At 37.3% G+C, this 25,369-nt stretch overlaps 2 protein-coding genes and 1 long non-coding RNA gene across 3 annotated transcripts; 2 read left to right on the top strand and 1 right to left on the bottom strand.

Moving 5' to 3' along the window:
• Window positions 1-102: 102 nt before the first annotated feature.
• Window positions 103-17,052, bottom strand: LOC105381591 (6-phosphogluconate dehydrogenase, decarboxylating). Its single transcript, XM_038122302.2, has 12 exons — window positions 16,860-17,052; window positions 15,736-15,847; window positions 15,410-15,524; window positions 14,389-14,540; window positions 13,733-13,825; window positions 13,161-13,311; window positions 10,740-10,847; window positions 10,058-10,201; window positions 9,185-9,339; window positions 2,024-2,113; window positions 1,593-1,793; window positions 103-1,289 (listed from the first exon to the last, which is right to left on the bottom strand). The coding sequence occupies exons 1-12, from the start codon at window positions 16,865-16,867 to the stop codon at window positions 1,170-1,172; spliced, it is 1,449 nt and encodes a 482-aa protein (XP_037978230.2). The 5' UTR covers window positions 16,868-17,052; the 3' UTR covers window positions 103-1,169.
• LOC125491150 lies at window positions 5,036-6,327 on the top strand. The gene is made up of 2 exons (XR_007268154.1): window positions 5,036-5,733; window positions 5,966-6,327. It is a non-coding gene; the product is annotated as an uncharacterized LOC125491150 (long non-coding RNA).
• Window positions 17,053-17,198: 146 nt separating the features above from the next.
• On the top strand, window positions 17,199-25,014 carry LOC105381592 (cdc42 homolog). The gene is made up of 5 exons (XM_048632381.1): window positions 17,199-17,346; window positions 19,408-19,689; window positions 19,875-19,984; window positions 21,718-21,915; window positions 22,988-25,014. The coding sequence occupies exons 2-5, from the start codon at window positions 19,512-19,514 to the stop codon at window positions 23,075-23,077; spliced, it is 576 nt and encodes a 191-aa protein (XP_048488338.1). The 5' UTR covers window positions 17,199-17,346; window positions 19,408-19,511; the 3' UTR covers window positions 23,078-25,014.
• Window positions 25,015-25,369: the final 355 nt, after the last annotated feature.

The following is a 25,369-nucleotide window of genomic DNA, read 5'->3' as shown; positions in this document are numbered from 1 at the left end:
TTTGACAAGGTACAAAAGTGTATTGGGACTTATGCAACTGACTGTACAGTAAATAGTTGACAAGGGTTTGAGAAGAAAGGATTTGGCAGTAAAATCCAGGCGTTCCGTTTTGTGAAACATATATTTTAACATCAAAAATATGAAACATTTGCAAGTCAAATAATTAGGAAACATTTTACTTACTCACTATTTGCCGACTACTTTAATTAAGAATTTTCACCAACACAGGTTGTCTGTGACTCAGTTTGAATCCTTAATTAGAATATTGGGCTGAAATAAGGCAAAGCAGATTGGACCATCAACATGATTTCAATGTTGAAATCACAAAAACAGGTATATTCCCACAACCTTATACAATATATCATAAAAAAACATTAATAAGTTCATAATAAAACGTGAAATAGTCAAATTTTCAACAGCATTGTATACTCCAGGAACTATTGTTATAACAATAAATATAAAATGCACGATAAACAGGTGAACAATTCAATCAAAAACAGTTAACACCACTTAAAAAAATATAAAAGTTATTTATACTTAAGGAATTATAAAAAAACCTTCTGGAATGTCTTGCTTTGCGAATATTATAGTCTTTTATTAATTATAATGATGATAATTTAATAATTTTATAAATAAATTAATTAGTCAACTGCATCCTATCAATATCAATAGGATAGATTTTAAACAATACCTATTAGATGAAATATTTTCAGCACTAATGGCTAATGTCTAAGAGAGTACGTCATAGTTTTTTTAACATAACTCACGCAGTTTCATCAAGGACAAGGTCATATGCGATTTACGTCATTTTAGAGAAGGATATTTGCATTTATAGTAAAATTGTTTGCGCACGATAGTTAAATGGCTAAGTATAAATAATGATCAGATGAACCTGTGTTAGTTTTGGGTTTTTGAACAGTTGCCAAACACTAATGTGTGTCACCATTTTTTTACGACCACGACGTAGATAAGTACCTAATGTCGAGGGCTACTACACATACCTTTACCGGATATTCGAAGTCGAACATCTTAATTTGATTTTAATTAATGCAGCAACCCTGAAGCCCAATCCATTTCGAGCGAATTACCTGACAGCTAAACTTATACAAGTGCAAATCCCTCGTCACTAGTCCACTCACTATAGCGTGGCAACCGTTCCGCATTACAACCTAGACTTTGTACGTGGATGCGGACACGTTGCCGCCGTGGCCGGTCCAGTTGGTGTGCACGAACTCGCCCGGCTTGGAGAGGAGCTCGTATGTGTGAGCGCCGAAGTAGTCGCGCTGGGCCTGAGGAATGTAACAGTTATGTAGATAGGAATGTAACAGTTATGTAGATACGAGTAGTATACACAAGAGAAGATTACAGTACGTTTATATTAAGTGTGTACTACATAAATACGATTTTAAAAAACCTAAGCCATTTTTCTAGACCTATACGAAAGTATGTTTATATTATGTTCTTTCAAGCTCTTCAAGAAAAACCATTATAGTGAAATTTGTGTCCAAGCATGCTACACAACCTAGCCGAAGATAAATTGATCCACAATATTTGTCTTGATGCGAAAACCATACCAATCTACAAATATTTACCTGCAGCAAGTTAGCCGGCAGCGTAGCGCTCCTATATCCATCGTAATACGCAAGCGCGGCAGAGAAAGCCGGCGCGGGCACGCCCACTAACGCCGCATTGGCCACCACCTGCCGCATGGACTGCTGCGATTGGCGGATCTTGTCGTTGAAGTACGGGTCGAGAAGCAGATTGGTCAGCTCGGGGTTCGTCGTGAACGCGTCCTGCGGATTGGTTAGGATGGTTTGTGTGAAGTGAAAAATATAAAAGTTTTCTAAATACGGGATGTCTTCTAAGCTTGTTTTCTTTATTTATGTTAACCACCCTTGGTGCTCCACCTATCTTTTCCAGACTGTGAAATATTACATAAGGATAATTAGTTTTTTAACAGCGTAAGTAAATTAGTCCCAATATAGTGAATAAAAGGTCCAACACGAATATAATTTAACGTTACCTTGATGTTGCCGAGGAAGGCACTCCTGATGATGCAGCCTCCTCGCCACATCAGAGCGATGCTTCCGTAGTTCAACGTCCAGTTGTTCACCTGCGAAATTAATGTTTTTTTAGTTCCCTATTGACTGTAAATTACTTATGGATATTGATAATTTCTGCAGATTCATTCGAATTAAAAATTGAGTTTGAATCACGTTTTCCATAGATCTATGAATTACAGTCGATTTGTGACCTTTGCAAGATACAAACTATCTCTCAACTCAACAGAAATTAAGGCTGTCACTAAAGCTGGAAGAAAATCAGAATCTGTCAAATCTAGTGAGGGGGGGTTGAGGTATGCGGGGCGTTCTACGGACAATGACATGAAATTTTAACATAGTACTCGAAAACATAAAAGTGAAGACATGCCACTTTGTTAAAAATATACTAAGTAAGTAATATTGTTTTGTGATACGAAAATATTTATTTTTATTTGAAAGTATTTTTAATATTTAATAATTAATTATATATAAAGTCGTACCCGTGCCGATATTTATACAGGTTGTTGCAAAAAGGGTTTAATACTATGCCGAAACCTACGTGTGCAGCATGTTATTGATGTTATTTCTAAGCCAGGAAATGAAATCAGAATGTAAAAAAATCGCGAAAATATTATCAGAGTTTAATAGTTCAGGGTGTTGTATTAAACTCTGCCCCCGTGTAATAAAAAAAGTATAGTTAGCCGAAAGGGCGTTACTCAGGCGTCACTCTGAAAAACTTTTATCCTACGTAATTTTTTATATTCATGAAAAAAACGCTTCTTCATATAATTTTTTTTTTGGTCACGTGACCTTTTGGTTAGACGACCTGTTTTTTTTTGGTATTTCAAAAGCAGAACAGTAGTTTGCAGAACTCTGCATATACAGGGTGTCACAAAAGGTTACGTAGCTGGCAAAGGGATATGGGGAGGTCACCAGAAAAATAATAACATGTAAGTACCCCCGCAAGGGAGTACATTAGTACAAGGCGAGAGTGTGTATTTTTTTTTTAAGTACTTATGTGTATTTGGGATATGATAGAAATAATATTTTTGTTTCTTAAAAACCAAAAAATTTACACCTTGCTGCGCTCTTTTGCTCACTGTAAGTACACCTACAAATATTGCTGTATTAAAAAAAACGGTTTTGTTATAACGATTATAAAAAAAAAGTTATTTTCATGTCAAGGAGTCATTTACCTAATTACGATTTCACTCAACAGCAGGTGAACTGAAAAAATAAGTTCTAGTTCTATCATCACTTTAGATCGCAAACATTGTAACTCCACTTTTCTCGGCGAAAAGTACTCTTTGGTGTCAATAGAAACGTTTTTTGAATTCACATGTTTTCCTCTTTATTCGAAAAAAAAAAAACTGTATTCCGCATTTTACCATTTGTTTTCCTCTAAACCCCAAAACGTGATTTTTAAACAAGAAAACTTAGTAATTATACCCTTTATTCTCATATACAACGTGCGATGTAGGCGAACGTGAACGAAAACTATGCAATAAGCCTTTGTTTTTATTACTACTTTAGTAAATTACAATAACATACTCAACAATGTTAATTTTTTTTTGCAATGTTATGTTGTTAAATTAAGATCTAATATTTTATTAACATGAAGTTACTTTCAACTTTTTTTTGCATCTATGCGTCGAATCACAGCATGACGGCTGCTGCAGCTTCCTGCTGTCCTGTCCTCCAACCAATCCCACCAGTACTGCAGGTTGCGTCGAATACGAGCCATTCTCTTCGACTTGACAAGACAGGTGCTCCCGGAAGGATCATAGATCGCACGGAACCCGTACCGTATAGAGGCAACGGACTCCTTTGCAACAGCCCCCCAGATTCGGAAGTAGCCCATGCACTGCATGGCGAGCACAGCTGCAGCAATTTTTTCGTAATGAATCATTGGGATGTCATCCCCGAAGGAGGCTCTCAGCCTACCTCACGACCTGTGTGACATTAGAAAAATGCACTGTGCTAACGCCGTTTGCGAGCTTGATTTGCAGGACCGCGTTGTATGCCAAGTTCCACAGCAGAGGGGTCCAAGACCTACCGCTGTGGAACTCCGCAACTGAACTTCTTCAGTGAAAACAAACCCTCTCTTTTCGCATCCTTAATGTACTTGTTAGACACGTATGACCTCTGTCAATTTTCTGCAGATAAGAAGACAAGTGATGGTATACAAGAGCCGCCCTAAAGGTTCGCCCTCTAGGGGAAAGAGTTGAACGCGGTTACTATTTTTAAGCAAACAGCCAGCGCAACAACTCGCCCGTGGTTCTTATCCTGCTCCGACAGTGAACGAACGCAAAGTATTGTACCCACTATTCGAATCCGCATTTCGGATGCCAAACTGACTGTCCGAAAGGTCGAAACCGTACCACCACAGAGGTGTGACTCGTTCGAAGAGCTTATCAGGCTCTTACAGCAATCAGATGTGTCGGTACACTGAAAGATAATCTACAGGCCTGCTTTATTTATTTAGGAGCACTAATGGCCTCCTTTCAGTCATTGAGTCACTGGCACTCAGGCTGCGGTTGAACAGGAAGATAGACTGTCTAAACAAATCATTTTTAGGCTAGTTAAAAAAAACTTTAGGTGGGTAGTATGCCAACTAGAACTACAAATAAAACAGTATTTTTGTCTCCTCTAAAATTTGGTCACGAGGAGTTACGATGATTACGATCTAAGGTGACGCTGACGATATTTTATACAAGGTATTGAAAAAAGGGTATAAAGCTTAGCCAAAAGTGGATTTAGGTGCCATTCTGATCCACTTTTCTTCTACAATTTTGAAAATTCACGTAACAAAACCTTTTACATAGAAACTTATTCGATCACGTGACTTTTTACTATAGAGACCGAATTTATTTTTCGAGAATTTCCAAAACTTGGAGAACAAAAGTTGTTCAGAATAACCCCTGAGTCAAACCCTTTCGGCACAGTATACCCTTTTTGCAACATTCTGTATAGGTAATATCAGGTTTATAAAAGACCTGCACGGCTAGTATGGCCATAATAAGACAACATGTGAAGTGACTGATTAAATTGAGTCACTTTTTGATATCAGTCTTAAATGTTAGCATAGGGTGTACATGGGACTCATTTTAGTTGTGTGATTGGATATAAGCCACAGTGACACTGAAACTTTTCTGCTCTGTGGAAATATGTATTTCATTCGTTCTTTTTTTTGAAAATCCCTCATTTGTGGCTCTTGTTTGTATTGTCTATGGTTTATTGACAATTTAAATGTCACCAAACGTCAAATTTGAAGAAAATTTTCGCTGTTTGGTGCGTTCGAGTGAAATATTTTGGTAAAATTACCATTGCATTTTTGCATTGCGCTACCCCATGGACTCATATTGGCTCATTAACTACTTTCTTGAGTTTCTTGGACATCGTCACATGAAATAATATACGACCGAGCTTGCTCCCGACCAAGCACGATCAGATTCCTTGGGAGTTCTTCGGCAGACGATTTCTATGCACCGGCTCCATGAGACGAAGAACAAAACAGCATGCCACCTGACTGATGACCCACCCACCGTTTACACGGCCCCAGGAGCTAGAAGGCCTTGAGACAAAAGCTCGGGCAGGATCCTGACGGACGCAACAGAATATCATCTACGATGCTTGTCCCACGGCCTGACTGAATAATATTTATATAATCAATGGAAGGAAAAAACAGTAGGTAAGTGCCAGTACCAGTCACATGTTATTATAATTGGGCACATGCACACAAAACAACTCAAAAAACTTTTTTCACTTGGCAGTACTTGGTCAACTAGGCCATTCATTGGAAGGAAATCCGTACCCCAGCAGTGAGGACGTGATGGGCTATGATGATGAAGATGACAATAGGAGTCATAATCTTAGTTCATAAGTATAACTAAAATCTAATGAAACATTTTTGTTTGTTACAGAACATTGAAATTGGCTCGTAGGCAAGACGGAAGATGGTCAAAACCGGTCAGAAAATGATGGCCTAGACACGGTTGGAGAGCTCTTGTTGGCAGAAACCACCTGAAGATGGTCATTTGACATCAGCAACTTTGTGGTGATACAATGAACCGGAGCGGCACCAAACTGAAAAAGTTGAAAAACTTGGCATACATACTATGAGTATGAGACCTATTTGATGACTGATATAAGCCAAGTTCAGACTGATTATTGTGATAGTTGATAACTAAGAATACCTAATATGCTTTTATGGTGTGTGAAATAGTATACTTTTTATAATTTATTAATTAAAAGTTTAATAAATGTTTTACTTACCTAAAGAAAATATTATATTTTTATAACCATTTAATTTAGTTGTACATGCTAGCATATCCACTTATTTTTTTATAGTTAGTGTGTTGTTGATAAATAATAAAGCCTGACTAGGGTTTGTCGCTGTGGAGAAAGGATTAGCATCAGTCGCTGACTGCCCGGTGTGCCGGACTTATTAAATGTACAGTTTATATTATGATTTACATTTCTTGAACTCCACATTTAACATTCAAACTATTCAATTAGCCACTTCATTTTAGTTAGTGTGTTGTTGATAAATAATAAAGCCTGACTAGGGTTTGTCGCTGTGGTGAAAGGACAACCAGTCATAGCATCAGTCGCTGACTGCCCGGTGTGCCGGACCTATTCATTGTATATGATTTACATTTCGTGAACTCCACATTTAGCATTCAAACTATTCAATTAGCCACTTCATTACCTACATACTTTGACGTGAATAGGCAAACTTAAAGTATATGGGAGACAACTGAAAATCAGTGGTTTGTTCCTAAGGGCAAACATATGCACTGAGTTGCTTCCAAACAAACTAATGTCTATCTATCTAACTTCTTAGCACATGTGAGCGACAGGATTTGAATCCACATTTCTTCCGTGAGGGGCGGGCGCTTACCCGTCTGAGCTAACACCGCTACATATAAGTAATATTACTTAATGTATAATTTTAGTCAAATAAAAAAGAGGATGTGTGTTTTGACAAATGTTGTTTTTAAAGCATTTTCAACGGGTTATTAGAGTACCGGACCATCCTCCCTATAAGTATTATAGTAATTTTCCTTTCCTGCATCTCTTCTTGTAGAGCAAGGATGAAATTAACAAAAACTAAACAAATAATTATTTGTGTCACATGTTATCACCACCTTCGAACTTGGGTGATATAATGCTACCTAAACAAATGTCAAACTGAGACATGTGTGGATAAATTGGTACACCCATGTTAGGAAATAAGACAAATCTTCCAATCTCGCTGTCAAAATTGTAACTCACATCTTGTAGTGATTATTTCGTGTTGGCCATGTTAGCGTTTGTGAGGACAACTGGTATCACACAATTTGTTGCAACTAGCTGTCATTTATATCTTGTCACCGCCATACTGTGCTACGCGTGCTGGGCCTGTAGAGTGAGACTCGGCATGGGGAGTCATAATTTATAGATCTTTTAGGTTGCAGTGGCGAATGGGCACTGGTAGCCCTGCCCTTTTCTATAACTATAACTATAGGTAATTTTATGGCAATTTAAAAATGGTATAACATTTATCTATTTGAAAAAATCATTAAAAATATACATTACCTATCACCCTAATTTAAAAAAAAAATTCAGCCCTTACTTTAAACTTATAACACCCCTCTATTTCCTTCAGGGGTTAAAAAACCTGTGTATTTAATATTTTATTATGAGTTTTTTTTTAAAAACTAGGCTCTTACATAGTTGTACATAATAATATGCGGTATTTTATTCCACTTGTAACGCATAAAATTCATAGCTACAGTAAACATTTCATTTTTTTCATGGCGAGATACAGTCGCACTTAACCGCTTTTTTGCAAAGCTTGTTAAATAGATTTAAAAAATTATGTAAATTTTAGATCTTCAATTTTTAAAAATACTTACTTATTTTTAACAACCTGTAGTGTACAGACTACCACATCTTAAAATATATATATTTTTAATTAACTACGGTTTTTGGTTTCAAATAAAACAAATTATGAACTTACTTTTCAACACCCTGTATATTGTGTAGCTTACCTACCATACACAACCGTTAAAATAAAATAAATTACCCCTCAGAATATAAACAGGCTCGCGCTTTGGCATACTGCATTGACCGTATAGTTCTTATTCGGAGAATCTAATAAGTGTCATTATGTGCAATGTTTACCTTTATCTATGCATCTGTAACTCTATAGTAAAAAATGTAAACAAATCGAAAAGGCGAAATGTTTTCTAAGAATTTTCGGCTTTTCTGCATCTAAAATGATTAGAAAATTAACTTTCCATAGCAAATGCATATGTATTATAATACTTGTAGTCATCATTTGTTGATTTAATCAGTTTTTGTGAAATATTTGATAAAAAATAAAATGGCGTGGGTATCGCTCCTAACAGGCCGCCACCAGGGCGATGACTGAAGAAATCTGAAATCTGTCACGGTGTCATCATTTTTAAACCGGAATTTATTAGTTTTTTGCAAAAAAAGTTGACTTCTGGTCCATTAAATCCAACTCTTTAAGGTAACTTTGTTAAGAATTTAATTACCTACACATACATATAAGATTCCATGAAAATGGGCCCTCTGATTTCGAGGGTTTTTTCATAATAAGTCAAAAAATGGCAAAAGACATGGTGTGTTTGCAATTTTTTTTAACATACTTATTATAATCCTGCACCAATTTATAAGCAACTAACATGTTCAGTATACCTTCTGCTACAAAATATATTTTTATCAATGTGATAGAAGCCACCGTTTTTCCAATCTAATCAAGTATATCAAGCCAACTTTAGCATTTTAGCTTTAGGGATCCCCTTAATATAATAATATGACTAGATGTCACAAATGCACTCATTTCGTGCGTGCCGATATTCGTATAGAAATTATTATAGGTATTTGACTCTGATAATGGTAGAGGGACGACCTCAACCTTTTGACACGCGCAATACGTACACTTGGGGAATCTAGTGTAAATTAGCTGAGGGTCACCTTTTTTTTGACGACAGCAATTTTATTATAAGTACCTATTAAATTTAATATATTTTTAAGTTACCTATAGTTTACGTGTACGAGTCATAATAAAGTTTTCTTTCTTTCTAGATAAGTATGTCTGTGATCAACTCTTATAAGTTATAAATGCTTACCTTAGCGGCCTCCCTCAACAGCATGAAGCCCTGCGCGTACGAGATGATCTTGCTGGCGTACAGCGCGCGCCGCAGGTCCTCGAGGAACGCCTTCTTGTCGCCGGAGAACTTGTACGACGAGCCGGGCAGGCTCTTGCTGGCTTGCACGCGCTCATCTGGAAGGAATATATGACACATATTATATTACTTATCCTGAGAAAGAAACAGTTTATGAATATGGCGGCGGAAAATGGAAGTTGGGTGACATAATAATAGGGCCAGGTACGAGGTAGCATATGACGGTTATGCCAGTACGAAAATGGCGGCAGTGGAAGAATTAATACATAAGTGGCAGTAGAAAGAGTACGAGTACGAGCCATTCGAATATAGGCAGATGGTATGAGTGTTCTTTATCTGGCTGTTTTAACATTATGATTTGATCATGCACGCGGGATGGCACGCCATCTTCCCGCATCTCGCGTGCATATTCCACACGTTACAATAAATACTTGTATTTTTTCGCGTACGGGGCAATCCCGCGAGCGTGATCATATCCGCATGCTGTTAAAAACAGCCTTATGCGTGTTACACACATACGTACCTTAAAAAGTATAATCATGTGTGTCAATGTATATTGCCAGGTTCTACCTATCTATACCTACTACTATTTAAAGAAGTAACACAGTATCGCTTCACACTATATTTTAATACGTATCAGACTATCGCCTCATTCTTCAAGACGCGCGCGAAGACGGCCTCTCCTATCAGCGTGGCTATCCTTCTCTGCCGCCGGCCATCAAAGTTACTGTGCGAGCGTGAGGGCGCTATTGCTGTGCGACAGAGACAAACATATAAAGGTCAATGCCCGTATTTCTCTGTGCTTTATCAACTGACCCTTCAGTGCGCTGAGACACCTCGCGAACACGGCCTCGCCAATCAGCGTGACGGGCACGCCGTGCTCGAGCGCCGCGATGCCGGTCCACTTGCCCGTGCCCTTCTGCCCCGCCGTGTCGCGGATCAGCGGTAGCAGGAACTTGCCTGGAAGATATATGTAGTTGTGGTTATTGGAAAACATATTGCATAATACACTGATGAGCGATGAAAAAGTTTCAGTGAGATATGGAACGTCAATGGCAGTTGCAACTTTTTTATTGCACGTGAGTGTAATTACCTATGGTTACTTTTATGTAGTATGGGGTGTGTCCCACTGCTGTGTAAATTAGTTTTATGAAACAATTGGGTACTTATTACTGTTCGCGAACCTGTGCCTGAATATGGTTATTGTTGTAAAAAATCGGTGTAATATAATTATAATACGGATTTAGTAGTCCTAGCTAGACTGAATATAAATATGGTTTAGTAGCTGTTGCCCGCAAGGTTCGCCTCGCCTTAAAAAGGTACCTAGTCAGCTATGTGTTTATCCAGATCCAGCATCCTAGATATACCACACTTCATGAAAATCTTCTGCACTTTCAGAGTATAGCACCGACCTTTACGACCGATGTTTAGCCATAAACTTTATACAAGATTTAGGTATCAGAAAGGTTTTCTTATAAGTCATAATAAGTGAACTGACCGTTTTCCTTGTACTTGAGTATGTCGGTGGTGATCTCAATGAGGAACGAGTCCAGGTCTCCCTTGTTCCACTCCGCGAACACTCGGGACATCTCGTCCTGGTCCAGACCTGTGGGACGATACATTCATATTATATTCATTAAAAATTATGGCGGAATTTCTCATCATATTTCATCAGATTTGAGGTTATCCGTCAGAGGACTAAGGTTACCGACATGGGTTCCGCTCATCTGGCATAATCTTTATTGACCAAAACTCATTTCGCATAACTCGTATGGTCTAAACTTTTTTGGCCGAACCATCACTTTGCCAAGACTTATGTGGCATAAGGCTCGTTTCGTCTAAAACTCTTTAGGCACAATCTTTAAACACCTTAGTTTCGTTTGCTCAAATTTATGTTCGTCTGTACCTATGTATAATCTTGTTTCTCCTAATGTTATCTTAATAAATAATATATTAAGTATGTAGTAAATGTACAAATTGTGGTATTTTTCACCTACATCCCGAAAATAACGATATTGTATGATCAAAAAATCGAAAGTTAACGACCAATATAATTATTACAAACCCCATGAGATCGAAACCTAAAAATAGGTGCGACGACGAGCAAAGCGAGGAGGAGCGTGTTAGGTGCACATGTTCATCAAAACCAAAGCGGAGCGCAGCGAAGCGGAGCGAAGCGGAGCGGAGCGTTTTACAAACAGCGGAAACAATACAAGGCACCAGTTTGCGCTATGTAGGGAGACGCTCCGTCAAAGTTAAAGCAAAACGAATATTATTACTTTGTATAAACCTATGCCATAGCATTATTAGGCTATTCAAGATTTGGCCATACCATTATTAGGCTAAACAATGTTATGCGAAATAACTTTTTACTAAACGAGATTTATGCCATACGATTTTCGGCGTAACGAGACTTTGACCAAACGTTAGGCAGCGTTCCCACTACGCCGGACCGGCAGATCTGCCGAAAACCGGACACCGGACAGAGTGTTCACATTACATCGGATCCCGGAAGAAATTCAGACAGTCCTCAGTTGAATTTGGACAATGAATTTGAATTCGTAGTGACAAAACGTTCGGTAGAAATGCCGGGCTCGGCAAAAATGCCGGACCCGGGATAATGTGAATAGCTTCATATAAATTGTACAGCCACTAGCTCTTCCGGCAGATTTACCGGCGCGGCAGATCTGCCGGTCCGGCGTAGTGGGAACGCTGCCTTACTATGCAATACGAGATTAGGCAAATAAATCTTATGCCAAAAAAGGTAAAACCTACCGACATAGCTGTCAAAATGTGCAAGCTGAAGTGGCAGTGGGCTGATCATATCTGCCGAAGAACCGTTAACCGTTGGGTAGAAGGTGACCACGAATAGGTAAAGGCAGCGTGGGACTCCTGCCCGCTGGGCTGACGACCTTAGGTGGGTAGCCGGTAGTGGTTGGATGAGGATGGCCGAGGACTGAGTTTTGTGGCGCTCCTAGGTAGAGGCCTATGTCCAGCCGTGTATGATTATTGGCTGATGATGATGATGAGAGGGTAAAACTTTCTTGGTTTCTCTTAGACACATACCGAGCACATCCTTCATGAGGTGGTAGGACTCGCAGATGAGCTGCATGTCTCCGTACTCGATGCCGTTGTGCACCATCTTCACGAAGTGCCCGGCTCCGTCCTGCCCCACCCAGTCCAGATGTGGACACCTCGCCACACGATCAACAGATGGCGCTCAGAACGCAATACACAGAACTTGTATGGCATCGAAGCGAATCTGTATGAAATCCTACATCGCGGTATCAAAGTTTCTCAGCTACATTGCTATATATACCGAGCCCCAACGCTAACCGTTGGGTAGGAGGAACCTCCCTTTGCACGCAGATGCACCAACACCTCCAGAATCTCCATAGAATAGAAGTATTGTGATTCTAGCGTTGGCGCTGTACCGATGGCTCACTTAAGGCATGTCTACGATGACAGAGGGTAAAAGTTACTTGATTTCTCTTACCGAGCACATCCTTCATGAGATGGTAGGCCTCGCAGATGAGCTGCATGTCTCCGTACTCGATGCCGTTGTGCACCATCTTCAAGAAGTGCCCCGCGCCGTCCTGCCCCACCCAGAACGCAATACACAATCCTACACCGCGGTATCAAAGTTTCTCAGCTACATTGCTATATATACCGAGCCCCAACGCTAACCGTTGGGAAGCTGCCCGCCAGGTCAGAGGCCACACCACCCGGATAATATAATGTACTCAGTGCCACCCGGCCCGGTTGGAGGATCCTCCCTTTGCATGGGGATGCGCTACCACCTCCAGCATCTCCATAGAAGTATTGAATTTCTAGCGTTGGCGCTGTATCGATGCCTCATTGACCTTACTAAAACGGTGACAGAGGCTAAGAGTTTCTTGTTTTCTCTACTATCACATACCGAGCACATCCTTCATGAGGTGGTAGGCCTCGCAGATGAGCTGCATGTCTCCGTACTCGATGCCGTTGTGCACCATCTTCACGAAGTGCCCGGCCCCGTCCTGCCCCACCCAGTCGCAGCACGGCTCGGAGTTCACCTTCGCGCTGATCGCCTGTGGAAATGCAATGATGTTTATTTGCTTGAATATGTTGTTGTTGTTGTTGCAGTCTTATAGCTGAGGTGCCACTAACGTCCGCCACTTCCGCCTATCTTCGGCTGTACTTTTGGCCTCGCGTCAGCTTAGTCCAGTTGCTTGAATATAGGTTGTTCAAATAATGTTTGTTACGATAGGAGTCAGCTATATTTATTTATTGTGACTTCTTGGGTTACTTGGGTCTAGGTTCAGTGCAAGTGACTCATAAGTAATCTTTTGTATTTTTTTCAAGTCACAGTCTACACATAAATATACTGGGGTTTGTCACTGTCGTGAAATAATTGCGTACTACCCAGTCACATTAGCCTCAGTCCAGTCGCTGATTGCCCAGTGTGAATCAAACGTATAATGGTGAAAGGTAGGTTTATAGTATATTTACCTGGAAGATGGGTTTGAGGCTGGGCCACGCCTCCGGGTGTCCGCCCGGCATCAGAGAGGGGCCGTAGCGCGCCCCGTCCTCGCCGCCGCTCACCTGATGACACAAATAATAATCATCATCATCGTCATCATAGAGGACCCGAGGCGAGCGCTCTACGCGAGCAAGATCATCTCCTACGCGCAGGCTTCATGCTGTTTTGTTTAGTAAATGTTCACAGTAGATTTCTTATATAAGAAAAGCGTTTTGGTAGAGTAAGTGTAAAAAAATAATTGATACATATTAATAAAAACAAATAACAGTTAGAATAGAAGATATTGAAATATGCCTTATCTCTTGTTATCCACCTATGGAAGATAATATTACAGTAAGATGTTCACTTCAAGTATCTATTAATAACAAGTGTTTGTTTGTTCTTATTAAAAGGAGCTACGGTATGGTATGATAGTAGGTGTGAGACTGGACATTGAGTATGAGGATAAAGTATTAAAGACAAAAATCTGATCCTAAATCTTGAGTGTCTCATTTGGTGTCATAGAAAACCGCGATAGCACTAGATTTTGGCTCAATCAAACGTCTCTGTTTAAGGCTACACCAAAACCTAGATTCAGAAACGAAACTACTAATAATTTACTAGGTACTTATATACTACTACATACCCCCATGCCGACATAATGGATGCCGGAGCCGGCGAGCTGCTTGCACCAGCGCTGCGTGTCCGTGTACTGGCTGTTGCCGCCGTCGATGATGATGTCCCCCTTCGACAGCAGAGGCACCAGCTTGGAGACGAACTCGTCCACCGCCGACCCGGCTGAGGGGAGGGGGGAGGAAGGTTAGACGGCATCCAGTAGCGTGTCTTGGAAGAGGCCCAGTGTGGTGCAGTGGACTGCTATAGGCAGTCGTATGGTGATGATATTGTATGAGTCAGATGATGATGATGAGATTGGAAGGGTGATCCTACACGCAATAATGATATATCAGTCAGATGATGATGATGACATTAGAAGGGTGGGCTCACACGACCGACTTTGTGTAGGACAGATGATTGGGCTGATGGTTCTTTCATCCGATTTACATACTATACTCACAAAAAATTAAAAAGTGGAACTTTTAACCTCTAAAATGCCAAATGACTCCTATGTTATCTTGCGCTCTTAAATACACTTCAATATAGCAGACGGCGGCGGCGTCATTAGGCTAGCTATTTTAGGAGCAATTTGTTGCTGTGTCACTGGAACTTTTCCATTGGTCGCTAGTCGCTACTCTCACAGCATACGCCTAACCACCGTTTTGGTGACGTCAGCAAAATGGCGGCCAGGTGCTTCAGTGATGAAACACAAGGTATTTCTAAGCAAATCAAATTTTCCGTTATCATAGTATTTGTATGTAGGTACTTATCATGATCATGTACAGTAATCTTAATCAAGATTAAACACTTTACATTGTTATCTTCGAAATATCTCATGTCATCATAACAGAAACAAACTCACAGACATTGCTATCATTCCTAGTAAACCTCTACTTAATTCACAATATTTCATGTTTTACTGTTGTTTAAAGAGTACATTTGTATAACTAGAAAGTAATCACTGGTGTCATCAACTATAATTTCAGTGTTATATCCCTTCTATGGATATGTAAATCACAGAAAATTCTGCCCAAATGAATATAAAACATTACCTTTGACCAGCAGCATGACCTTGCGAGGAGTCTTCAGCTTGCTCACCATGTCCTCCAGTGACTCAGCCCCAATGATCTTGGTACCTTTGGCATCATTGTTCAAAAACTGGTGCACCTGTAATTAATGTGATGTAGTCACTCATTAGTTACTAAAGTTGTTAAGATAGATAATAATAATGATGATTATGGATAGGCAATTAGGTAGTTAGGTAGTTGTATTACTTGCAGCCTATTAAGTACATGTACATAACTATACATAGAAAAATGAATGTATGCATGGAGTATAATTTATTAAGTTTTTTTATTATTTTAGCAGTTAATATTACCTTTTGAACAGTTCTGTTGTAGGCGCAGACCACAAATCCTTTGGAGTCCATGTTGAGGATCAGGTTTTGGCCCATGACGGCCAAGCCGATCAAGGCAATGTCAGCTTTAGGTCTGGAAAAAAAAGAATTTATACTTAATTATAGCAACTTACATTAACTATAGTATAATTATGAAATAATGGAAGTATAAATGGTAATGTAATCTACTACATTGTAAATAGTTCCCATTTGTTAAAATTAAAAGTGGCCTTTAGTTCTCCATAAAATAGTGTAGATTAATCTTTGTCATAGATGAGATCTGATGAAATAAGTATTTTTGCATAAATTATCTGCTGTTACATGCATGCAAACCCATACCCGTAGACATAATTAAATTGTGATAAATAAATGAAATAAAGCAATGGTAACATAACTTATGTATTTATTTAACTCCATTTGATGATAGTAATGATAACTTTAGCATATTTTAAAACTCTTATTAGCATGCACAAGCATAAATAACATTAAAATTACTTTATCATACTATGACCTTGACTAAGTGCAAAGTATTACCTACATCAGTTAATGATTTAAAAGTCGATACTTGTAAGTGGTTACTTAATGTAACAGTCACCTTCAAATAACCTTGTCACTCTAGCAATAAGTTCTAAGTTGCTACTTCAGGTAAGGTTAAAAAAATAGAGGTTAAATGTGATCTACAAATAATTGTATTCATTACAAATATAGAATAAAATTGGATAAGTATGGAAAATATTAAGAACAATTCTTAATAAACCAATGAAAAACTGTAAAAGCCTAAAAATAGTAAAGCGAGCCATGAAAGTAAAGAGAGCCATCAAATTAAGTTCAAGTTTGGATATATAGTAGAATTTAGTAACAAAATAATTCTTATCTATTAAAATTAGAAAGACATCATTACGAATATACTTAATAAGAACAATTAGGGCTGAAAGTCTGTCTCTTGATGTGTTAGTTTCTTGTGCCCTTTGCTTGGTTGTTTTCTACACAAAAATGCTGAAAGGTTTAAAATGAAAGTCATGCGTGCATGCGTTAAAAGGTCCAAAAGGAAAAAAGTCACAGGGGTCAACTTAAAAGTTAATTAATGATAAATTTTATGTACTTACTGAGCCATTGTAAAATCACTTAATAAGTTGGTTTCGGCCGATTTTTCTATACACTGAATGGAAGTTTATAAAGTTGTTTAAATTATTTTATTTAAAATTGCTGAAAACACGCGCGGACGCAAGTGTTGCGAATTAAGTGAGAAAAGAAAAGGTTTGAATTGGACGTGCGTGTGACCGTGAAATGGTGATGGTGGTTCAGTCAAATTGACAGCTGACGTCAGACCGGCAGATTGACAACGACGAAGGCTGTCGGAAAAACGGATTTGACGCCATTGCCACAGAACAAAAGATACACTTTTGTAATATTTCCATTTCCGTATCGGTTTTTAAATATTTATTCTGGCAACACCGCAAATAATGGCGTCATCGAATGTCCGTCAATGACCCAGCCCCCGTTACGTGCCGTATGTGTGATTTCCCTGTATTATTTACTTCTACAATAGTTTGAAGTGTTTATTTCGTATACCTAGAAGTGAAATAGCCACGGGTGAGTTTTTATAACTGGCTTTCATAACATTAAATACTAAAAATCACATCTACGATCTTGGCGTCCAGTTGCCTGCACAAAATGGACGTCATGGGCATTTCATAAATTCCTCAGATAATAGCTATGTTGTAGCGTGTTTCTTACCTCTACCGGACAAGTAAAGGACTATACTGGCTTATGAGTGAAGATTCTAGTAATACTGTTCAATAGTAATACATAATTACACTATTTGATCTTGTGACATTTCACACCACTCTGCATATTTGATCGAGTCTCGAATTTGGGTTGCATGCATTCTTTGTTTTTCGGTTAAGTAGTTTCATAAATTTACATAGCATTCCAATATCCTCCTCTCTAAATGATGGAATGGGAATGTTGTGTGTCATAACATATACCTAGTTATCTTATTTATTAAAATGTTAACTATAATTTGTTTCTACTTCTTCAAGATGCCAACTATGAGACTATTACAATAATATAAAAATGATTCTTGTCAAATTGTGCTAGAATAGATAAGTGTATGAGCATTATCACCTCTAAATATTTTTTTGCTGTGGTGATGAATTAATTTTGTTAATTAATGTAAATCCTCTGCAATAGTAAAAAAGAATTAAGTACCTCAAAGTTACAGATAAGATATAATATGTATTGATGATATCCTTAAAGTGTAACATCATAAAAGCTTTGTCTATTCATTTAGGTGTATACCACGCTACTATGCTGCATATATGTAATACAAACAACCAATTGTCATCATTGGGGAAAAGCACCTGACAGGGCTCTCATAAAAGAAACTTCCCATTGGGTCACAGAAGAAGAACACTGCACCAGGCCACAAACACATTAATCATCTGAGGAATCATTTAAAAAAAATAGTTGAATGTCTTGAAAACTAAAGTAAACTTTGGTAGCTCTTGGATTATTTAAATCGATTAAGAGTTAAATACTAATTGTGCATTTATGGATGCCGCTGCCTAAATGTGTTTGCTAAAACACAAAACCAAACACAAGCTATGAGCAGAGCTAAGCAAACTATTGTAATTAGCAATAGCTAATCATCACACATGTTACAGGCCTAGTAAAATTAATACAGGTTATGAACATAATATAAATCTTATATCATCAGCTGCATTGTTCTGTCTAAAGTTTATTTATAGTTTCCACTTGAAGCATCACTTTGTATGCAAGACAGCATAAACTTTCATAGTTTTTGCCAAGTTACACAAACATTACTTGGCCTACAAAAAATACTTTAACTAGTTAAAAAATATAACTAACTAAAAATTAAAAAAATATAAAGGACAGCCTATTATTAGAAAGACCAGTTACATGAGGGCAGTCCTGAAAGTATTAGTATTAATGAGATTTTCACATATTGACTGTTTATTACATGGTGGTTAACCACCGGGTACATAATATTGTGGAACTTTTGTAAAGTTGTATTTTTTACCCCTTTTAATAATAATTTTCAGTGTAATTTCTAGATTATGTTTTATTTTTGTAGTTTTCTACTTTTTATTTCCCTTCAAACAGATTTGTGTAACCAATGCCTGCCATTGTGTTTATTATATTCTTTTGGAATATATGTTTGTGAAACAAGGGAATATTCTACATATAGCATATAACTGGGATGCATATGGTGAATATTATGTTAGTAAAATATTAAATAATTTTACTTTACAATAATAATTTAAGAAACACTCAGAGGAACTCACTTTTATGAGGAACAATAGTGGCTATTGTTCTTATTTCATTAATGCATCACATTACCAATAATATTATTATACTCTTATAAAGAAATTAATGATTCGAATTTATGATAAAGCCTTGTGCTAATGATTATTATTATAAAAAACATAATTATGTTATGGTCTTTTAGAGAAAAAGCTCTATAGTTTACTGGTAATGATTTATATTATTCCCACATATTCCTTAAGTGTGCCTCTTACTTCACTTATTATAATAAAAACCAAGTTACTTTAATCTATTAATTACTTTTTACACATTCCATTGCACCTATCTGCTACCAAAAATTCAATAACAAACTTAAATTTGTTACAGGAAGCACCAAACACTGGCAACACTGATATGCCCGAAGAAAAAAAACTCTGAGACTGCTCAAATAGATTCCCAAGTTGTGACATCCTCATCGCTGGTACATCGAGATGCAGACCATCAAGTGTGTGGTAGTGGGGGATGGGGCCGTCGGTAAGACGTGCCTGCTCATCAGCTACACAACCAACAAGTTTCCCTCGGAGTATGTCCCCACCGTCTTCGACAACTACGCCGTCACTGTCATGATTGGCGGGGAACCCTACACACTAGGCTTATTTGATACTGCAGGTAAATTGTTTTGTTCTATGGTTTTTGTCTACATAGTGACTTACCACTTTTTGTCATCTGCAAATTAACTCATTATCAGTACAAATACATTTCCTTACGTTTTCCCTATAAATAGTAAAAGTGAAGTTATGTTTAGTATGGGTTAGGACCGCATTTACTTATCACAATGTGTTTCCTCTCCACAGGTCAGGAAGATTATGACAGGCTGAGGCCATTGAGTTATCCACAAACTGATGTTTTCCTCGTCTGCTTCAGCGTAGTCAGCCCAAGCTCATTTGAGAATGTGAAGGAAAAGGTATGTACTACTTGAAACTGTTAGCGATTGCCCCATTAATATGTTCATTATGCTTTGCGCTTACTTTAAGTTTCACTGTCAACAAATCAATAAATATTAGTTTTTAGGGAACATACCAGTTAGAATCAGTCATTAGCAGACTAATTATAAATATGTGGGGACATCTCACACACGGCCATCCGACCCCAAGCTAGGCAGAACCTGTGTTATGGGTGTCGGACAGCTGATATATCTACACAAATACATAGAAAGATAGATACTAAATATAAATATCAACACCCAAGACCCGAGTACAAATATCTGTCTTTAAACAAATATCTGCCCCAGCCGGGAATCGAACCCGGGACCTTCGGCATAGCAGTCAGGGCCACTAACCACTACGCCATTCGACCGTCTAAGTCTAATTCTTCTCAATTTCCTGTAATTAGCATATTAACTCTTCATTTTCTGTGCATTTTTATAAGGAAACAGAGCATCTCTCATACTACTAATATATTATTTAATATTAGGGATTGTTTTGGTGGCGGTTAAAAATGGAATAAATGTGCGAGGCAGCAGGCTGTGTGTAAATAGTTATACCATTTAATTTTTATTTTATAATAATACATAGATATGTAATTAACTAATTACACAGGTACATACTAATTACATTTACTGTTATTTTAAAAACTTGAACATGACAAAGAGCCAATATTTAAAAAAACGCGAACTGAGGGTTCTGTATAAGTCTACTTACCTGAGATAGATTTCCTTTTAATTTCGTCATTATGTAGGTACTGTATCTGTAAATTTTAACATATTTTTTGACCAACCATTTAGCCAGCGCGGGGGGGACACTTGAGGAGGAACAAAAGTTTGCACTTAGAAGCTTATCTTAAATGGTTTGAGCAAATCAATAATATTTTTGAAAGACCTAATCAACGATATCCCTCACCATGAAAACAACGGGAATAAAATATTTTATCCCCAATTTACGTGTATAAACACGAGGGAGGTAAGCAAGAAGAAAAAACCATTTTAGCCGTATCTATGCGAAATATCAGCTTGATATCTTTACCTGTCTCTGAGAAAAAGGGTGATGACAGACAGACAGACGGACAACAAAGTTATCCTAAGTCCTGTCCGTCAGGGTTCCTTTTTTCCTTTTGAGGTATGGAACCCAAAAAATACAAATGTTAATCTAATTAGTATAAATAGTTATGCTTTATGAAAAAAAACTTCAGTTATTGCATGCATGCAATCATTACTAAGTTAAGAGAGATCTGGGTTTTTATCGTAATTTATAAAATTATTAATTAAGTAAGTTTATTATATAGAATAATCAGTCATCCAAATCATCAACAACTGACCAATAGGATTTTGAAGACATAGAACAGGTCACTTTGCTGCTGCGTTTCATTTCTTGTCATAAATAGAATTTGGTTTTACTATCTAATCAATAAATCTATCTGCAGTGGCGAACTTAAATACAATACTCCTGATGTTGTCAAAATTATATTGCGCCAAGCATTGCAAGGTCTTACTCAGTATTAGCGGTTGAATCCCGTGAAATCAGTCACAATAAAATTATCTTTTGTATCGTACGACATCGCGACTTCGGGTTGCAATTCTATGAAGACAGTTTTAAAACATTCCATGTCTGCAAAACATAATTGAAACTGAGCGAAGCTTGCGACCCATTGCGCCTGAACCACCCCATGCACTGCTATAACTGCACATATTGACTATTACAGTGGGTGCCAGAAATAACGCATCATCAGCAGAAGACTCCATTCCTGCTGGTCGGCACCCAGATAGACTTGAGGGACGACCCCGCCACCATGGAGAAGCTTGCCAAGATCAAGCAGAAGCCCGTCTCATTGGAACAGGGGGAGAAACTGGCCAAAGAACTGAAGGCTGTGAAGTATGTGGAGTGTTCAGCTTTAACGCAGGTAAGGTTCTTTTATGTTATTAGGAATAGTCTTCGATCATATATTGATTGAAGGGTTTAGTAGACTGGGGATGGTTAGGGAGGAAGCAAGAGAGATTCCTTACCTTCTTTAGTGGTATTTAAATAAAATATCAAGGCGTTAAATTTATACTATCATAACAAATAACACAATATCATGGATAATAAACAATATTTGTGTAGAAAATAGGTCTATAAAACTGTTCCAGAATCAGTAAAGTGAGTGCAAAAGCATTGCAACTTCATAGCTAAAATAAAAGATATTGATCGTCAAAGCCTATTGATGCATATTGATGGACCTATCCCAAGACTAGAGAGAGTTCTATAAATACTCTGTCTGTCTTTAGCGTCACACAACCCATCACTGCCTTCTACATAGGCACTTCCCAAAAGTCGTTTTTCTAGCTATGATACCACTTAAGTTAACTATTTTTTATAAAATTTGCGGATTCTTTCTTTCAAATAGCGGATGTGGAAAGACACTGACCAATAAGGATATGGAATATTTTTATGTGGGGTTCACAATAAAATTTACATGATTATGATCACTTGGCACATCATTCTCATCTAGCCCTAATTTCTCCATAGTCGGTTATCTAACCGACCAGGGATTGGTTCATCAAATATACGCCATGTACGGTCAGCTGCATAAGTTGTTATACACTTCTGTACCTTGTCAAACTGACGAACCGTCAATGCTCAATGAATGGATAGGCGGTTTGTTAGATTGACAAGGTTCGAAAGTGTATAGCTACTTATGCAGCTGACTGTACATATAAAATTCTTGACAGATGTGTCAATAGTCAACCAAATTCTCTAAGCAGCTATAGAGAAATTGGCACGTATTGTAATAAAAATGGGCTGCTATCTGCGACTGGCCATATGCCTCATTTGTCTTGTTTGACTGCTGCTATGTTTAAGTCTGTAAAATCGTGCACCTATACTCAACCATTGCCAGTAAAAGCTTGGACATGGGATATTCTCACTTACCACACTGGAAAATAGGATGGAATAATAGCATAAATATTGATATGGTTTGTCTGTTTGTGTTGCAGAAAGGCTTGAAGAACGTGTTCGACGAGGCGATCCTCGCGGCGCTGGAGCCTCCGGAGCCCGTCAAAAAGAGGAAATGCGTGTTGTTCTAATACCCACGCCCCTCACACACACACTAACTATCCTGTAATATTCAACTTATTTTTATAACTTTGTAATAACACCAATATGCCATATATAAAATAAAATATGAATATTACAGCCACATTATAATATAAAATAAGTCTTATGCTGCGAACATTTATATGGTATTTAGGACTTCACAATTTTTCCATTTATTAATTAATAACTAAGGCAATTTTATACCTAGATGTTATGTATGTCATTATAGCGAATAATGAATTTTATTTATAATTAATTTACGTCATTTGTACCTATTAATTTATGATAAACCATGTACGCCTACCTACAAATCCGACATTTTGATAATATAATACTATTCCTTATTACGACTTATATTGATTAGCTTATACGTGAAGCAAGTGTGTGGACTATGCATTTTGTAGGTAGAGGCCAGGATATAAAATGACGGGCGGGAATCCTTAGACTCGAAACGACGGTATTTTTTCGATCGTCCATGTCGTTCTATGATAAATTTATAAATGATTAACTTGTATAATTATATTTTTCACTATCGAGAAAGTATTTAAATATTTAATTCTTCCCCAATCTTTTTCGCTAGAAATGAGCTTTGAAATATGGGCAAAGTATTACTTTTATATAATTGGGTCTATTATATTGCAGACATAAAGTTTACTTGCGCCTCGAGGGGTGATTAATGTTTTTATTTTATTTATACGGACAATAAATACAGTTTGTAGTCAATTTAATATTTTATTTAGAATGCGGTATCATCTCTCGAGGTGCAAGTATTCCAATTTTGCTGAAAGTATGTACTAGGAACTAATCTGTGACTGCCTCGCGATTTCTCCATATAGCCTGCCGTGATGCTGGGCATTCAGTAATGAGTACGCTTAACTGCCTGATGACTGTCAGACTGCCACCAATTCTAAATACTTAATGTGAATAATTAATGTCGCAAAATATTGTAATAATGTATGTGGTACAAATATCTAAATTGCCCGTCTTCCAAGTGATGTAACATGTTTGTATCTATCACAGTAAGAATATTATTGATACATACAGATATAAAATATGAATATAGCAATAACTTGGTCGTACTTTTCCTTGACTTGCTCCCAACCAGAGGCTTTGACGAATATTTAATAGTTTCTAGTACTGCGTTTATGGATTCATTTACGAACTTACTATGTAATCATTGTGTAATAAACATAACCAATTATTTACATAGTATCATAAGATAATTTTCAAGTTGACAAACGATGAACTGTGCAAGTATGTGTATGCTATATATTGCTATGCACATAGGTAATAGGGAGTTTCTGGTGATTGCAATCTGCAAAACAATGTATGCCTTATATATTATATTATGAATACTCAAAATAAGACTCTATGGTGACTATTAGAGAATTGTTTGTCTAATAACGTCGGGTCTAGTCTAACCACCTATTTAATCTATACCTATATATTCTATTATTTCCATAATTCAATTTAACTCGTTTGTATGGTAGTTGTCTTATGAATAAGGGAATAGATTTTTTATAGTGCACTAAATAATTGCACAATGTTTAGGTGCAATATACTTATATCGAATATAACAGTTGTATTGGCGCTAAATATCGATAACGCACTAAAATACATCTATAAAGGTTGTAGCGATTTTCGAACTAAACAGTTAGCTTAAAGTTCAAATGCCATCGAAGTTACAATTTACCGGATAAAGTAGCACATTATTATATTACAAATTGACAGATTTTTATACAGTATATGACACAGCAATAATGAATATATCACATATACTTTTTGTAACCATTATACATACATATATTATGCCAGGTATAATTTCTGTTTTGTCACTTGTGTAATATTATTTTTATTGATTGTATTCTGTTTGTTACATGTCAGTAAGTAGACTAGTTGTATACTAATTAATAAATCTAAGACCAAACAATCGACTATTATTTCAGTCTTAAAAGTTTATAATTACAGATTTGTTTATCTGATTATATCACTTTAGTTGTTGCGAGTAAGGTAGGTTTTAAATAGGTGCCAACAATAACTACTACTGATTTTTCTGAATATATAATTTAATATTGTCACAAAAATAGTTAAAATTAAACAAACTAACGGGTCAGCTGACCAATGCAAATAAACCGGCCTTAGGGCTGATTTTTCAATAGTCAGATAAATGCATGGAAGTAATATGTAAGTACTTATTACTTCCGTGGATGAATAGTATCTGAGATGAGGAATAAAGTTGTTGCTGTCACTATCTAATACAAACATTCTGACGCGACAGAATT

Source organism: Plutella xylostella, chromosome Z (genome assembly GCF_932276165.1).
Source record: "Plutella xylostella chromosome Z, ilPluXylo3.1, whole genome shotgun sequence".
NCBI classification, from domain to species: Eukaryota; Metazoa; Arthropoda; class Insecta; order Lepidoptera; family Plutellidae; genus Plutella; species Plutella xylostella.
The sequence above is the reverse complement of the archived record's forward strand: the minus strand, read 5'-3'. Positions and strand labels throughout refer to the sequence as shown.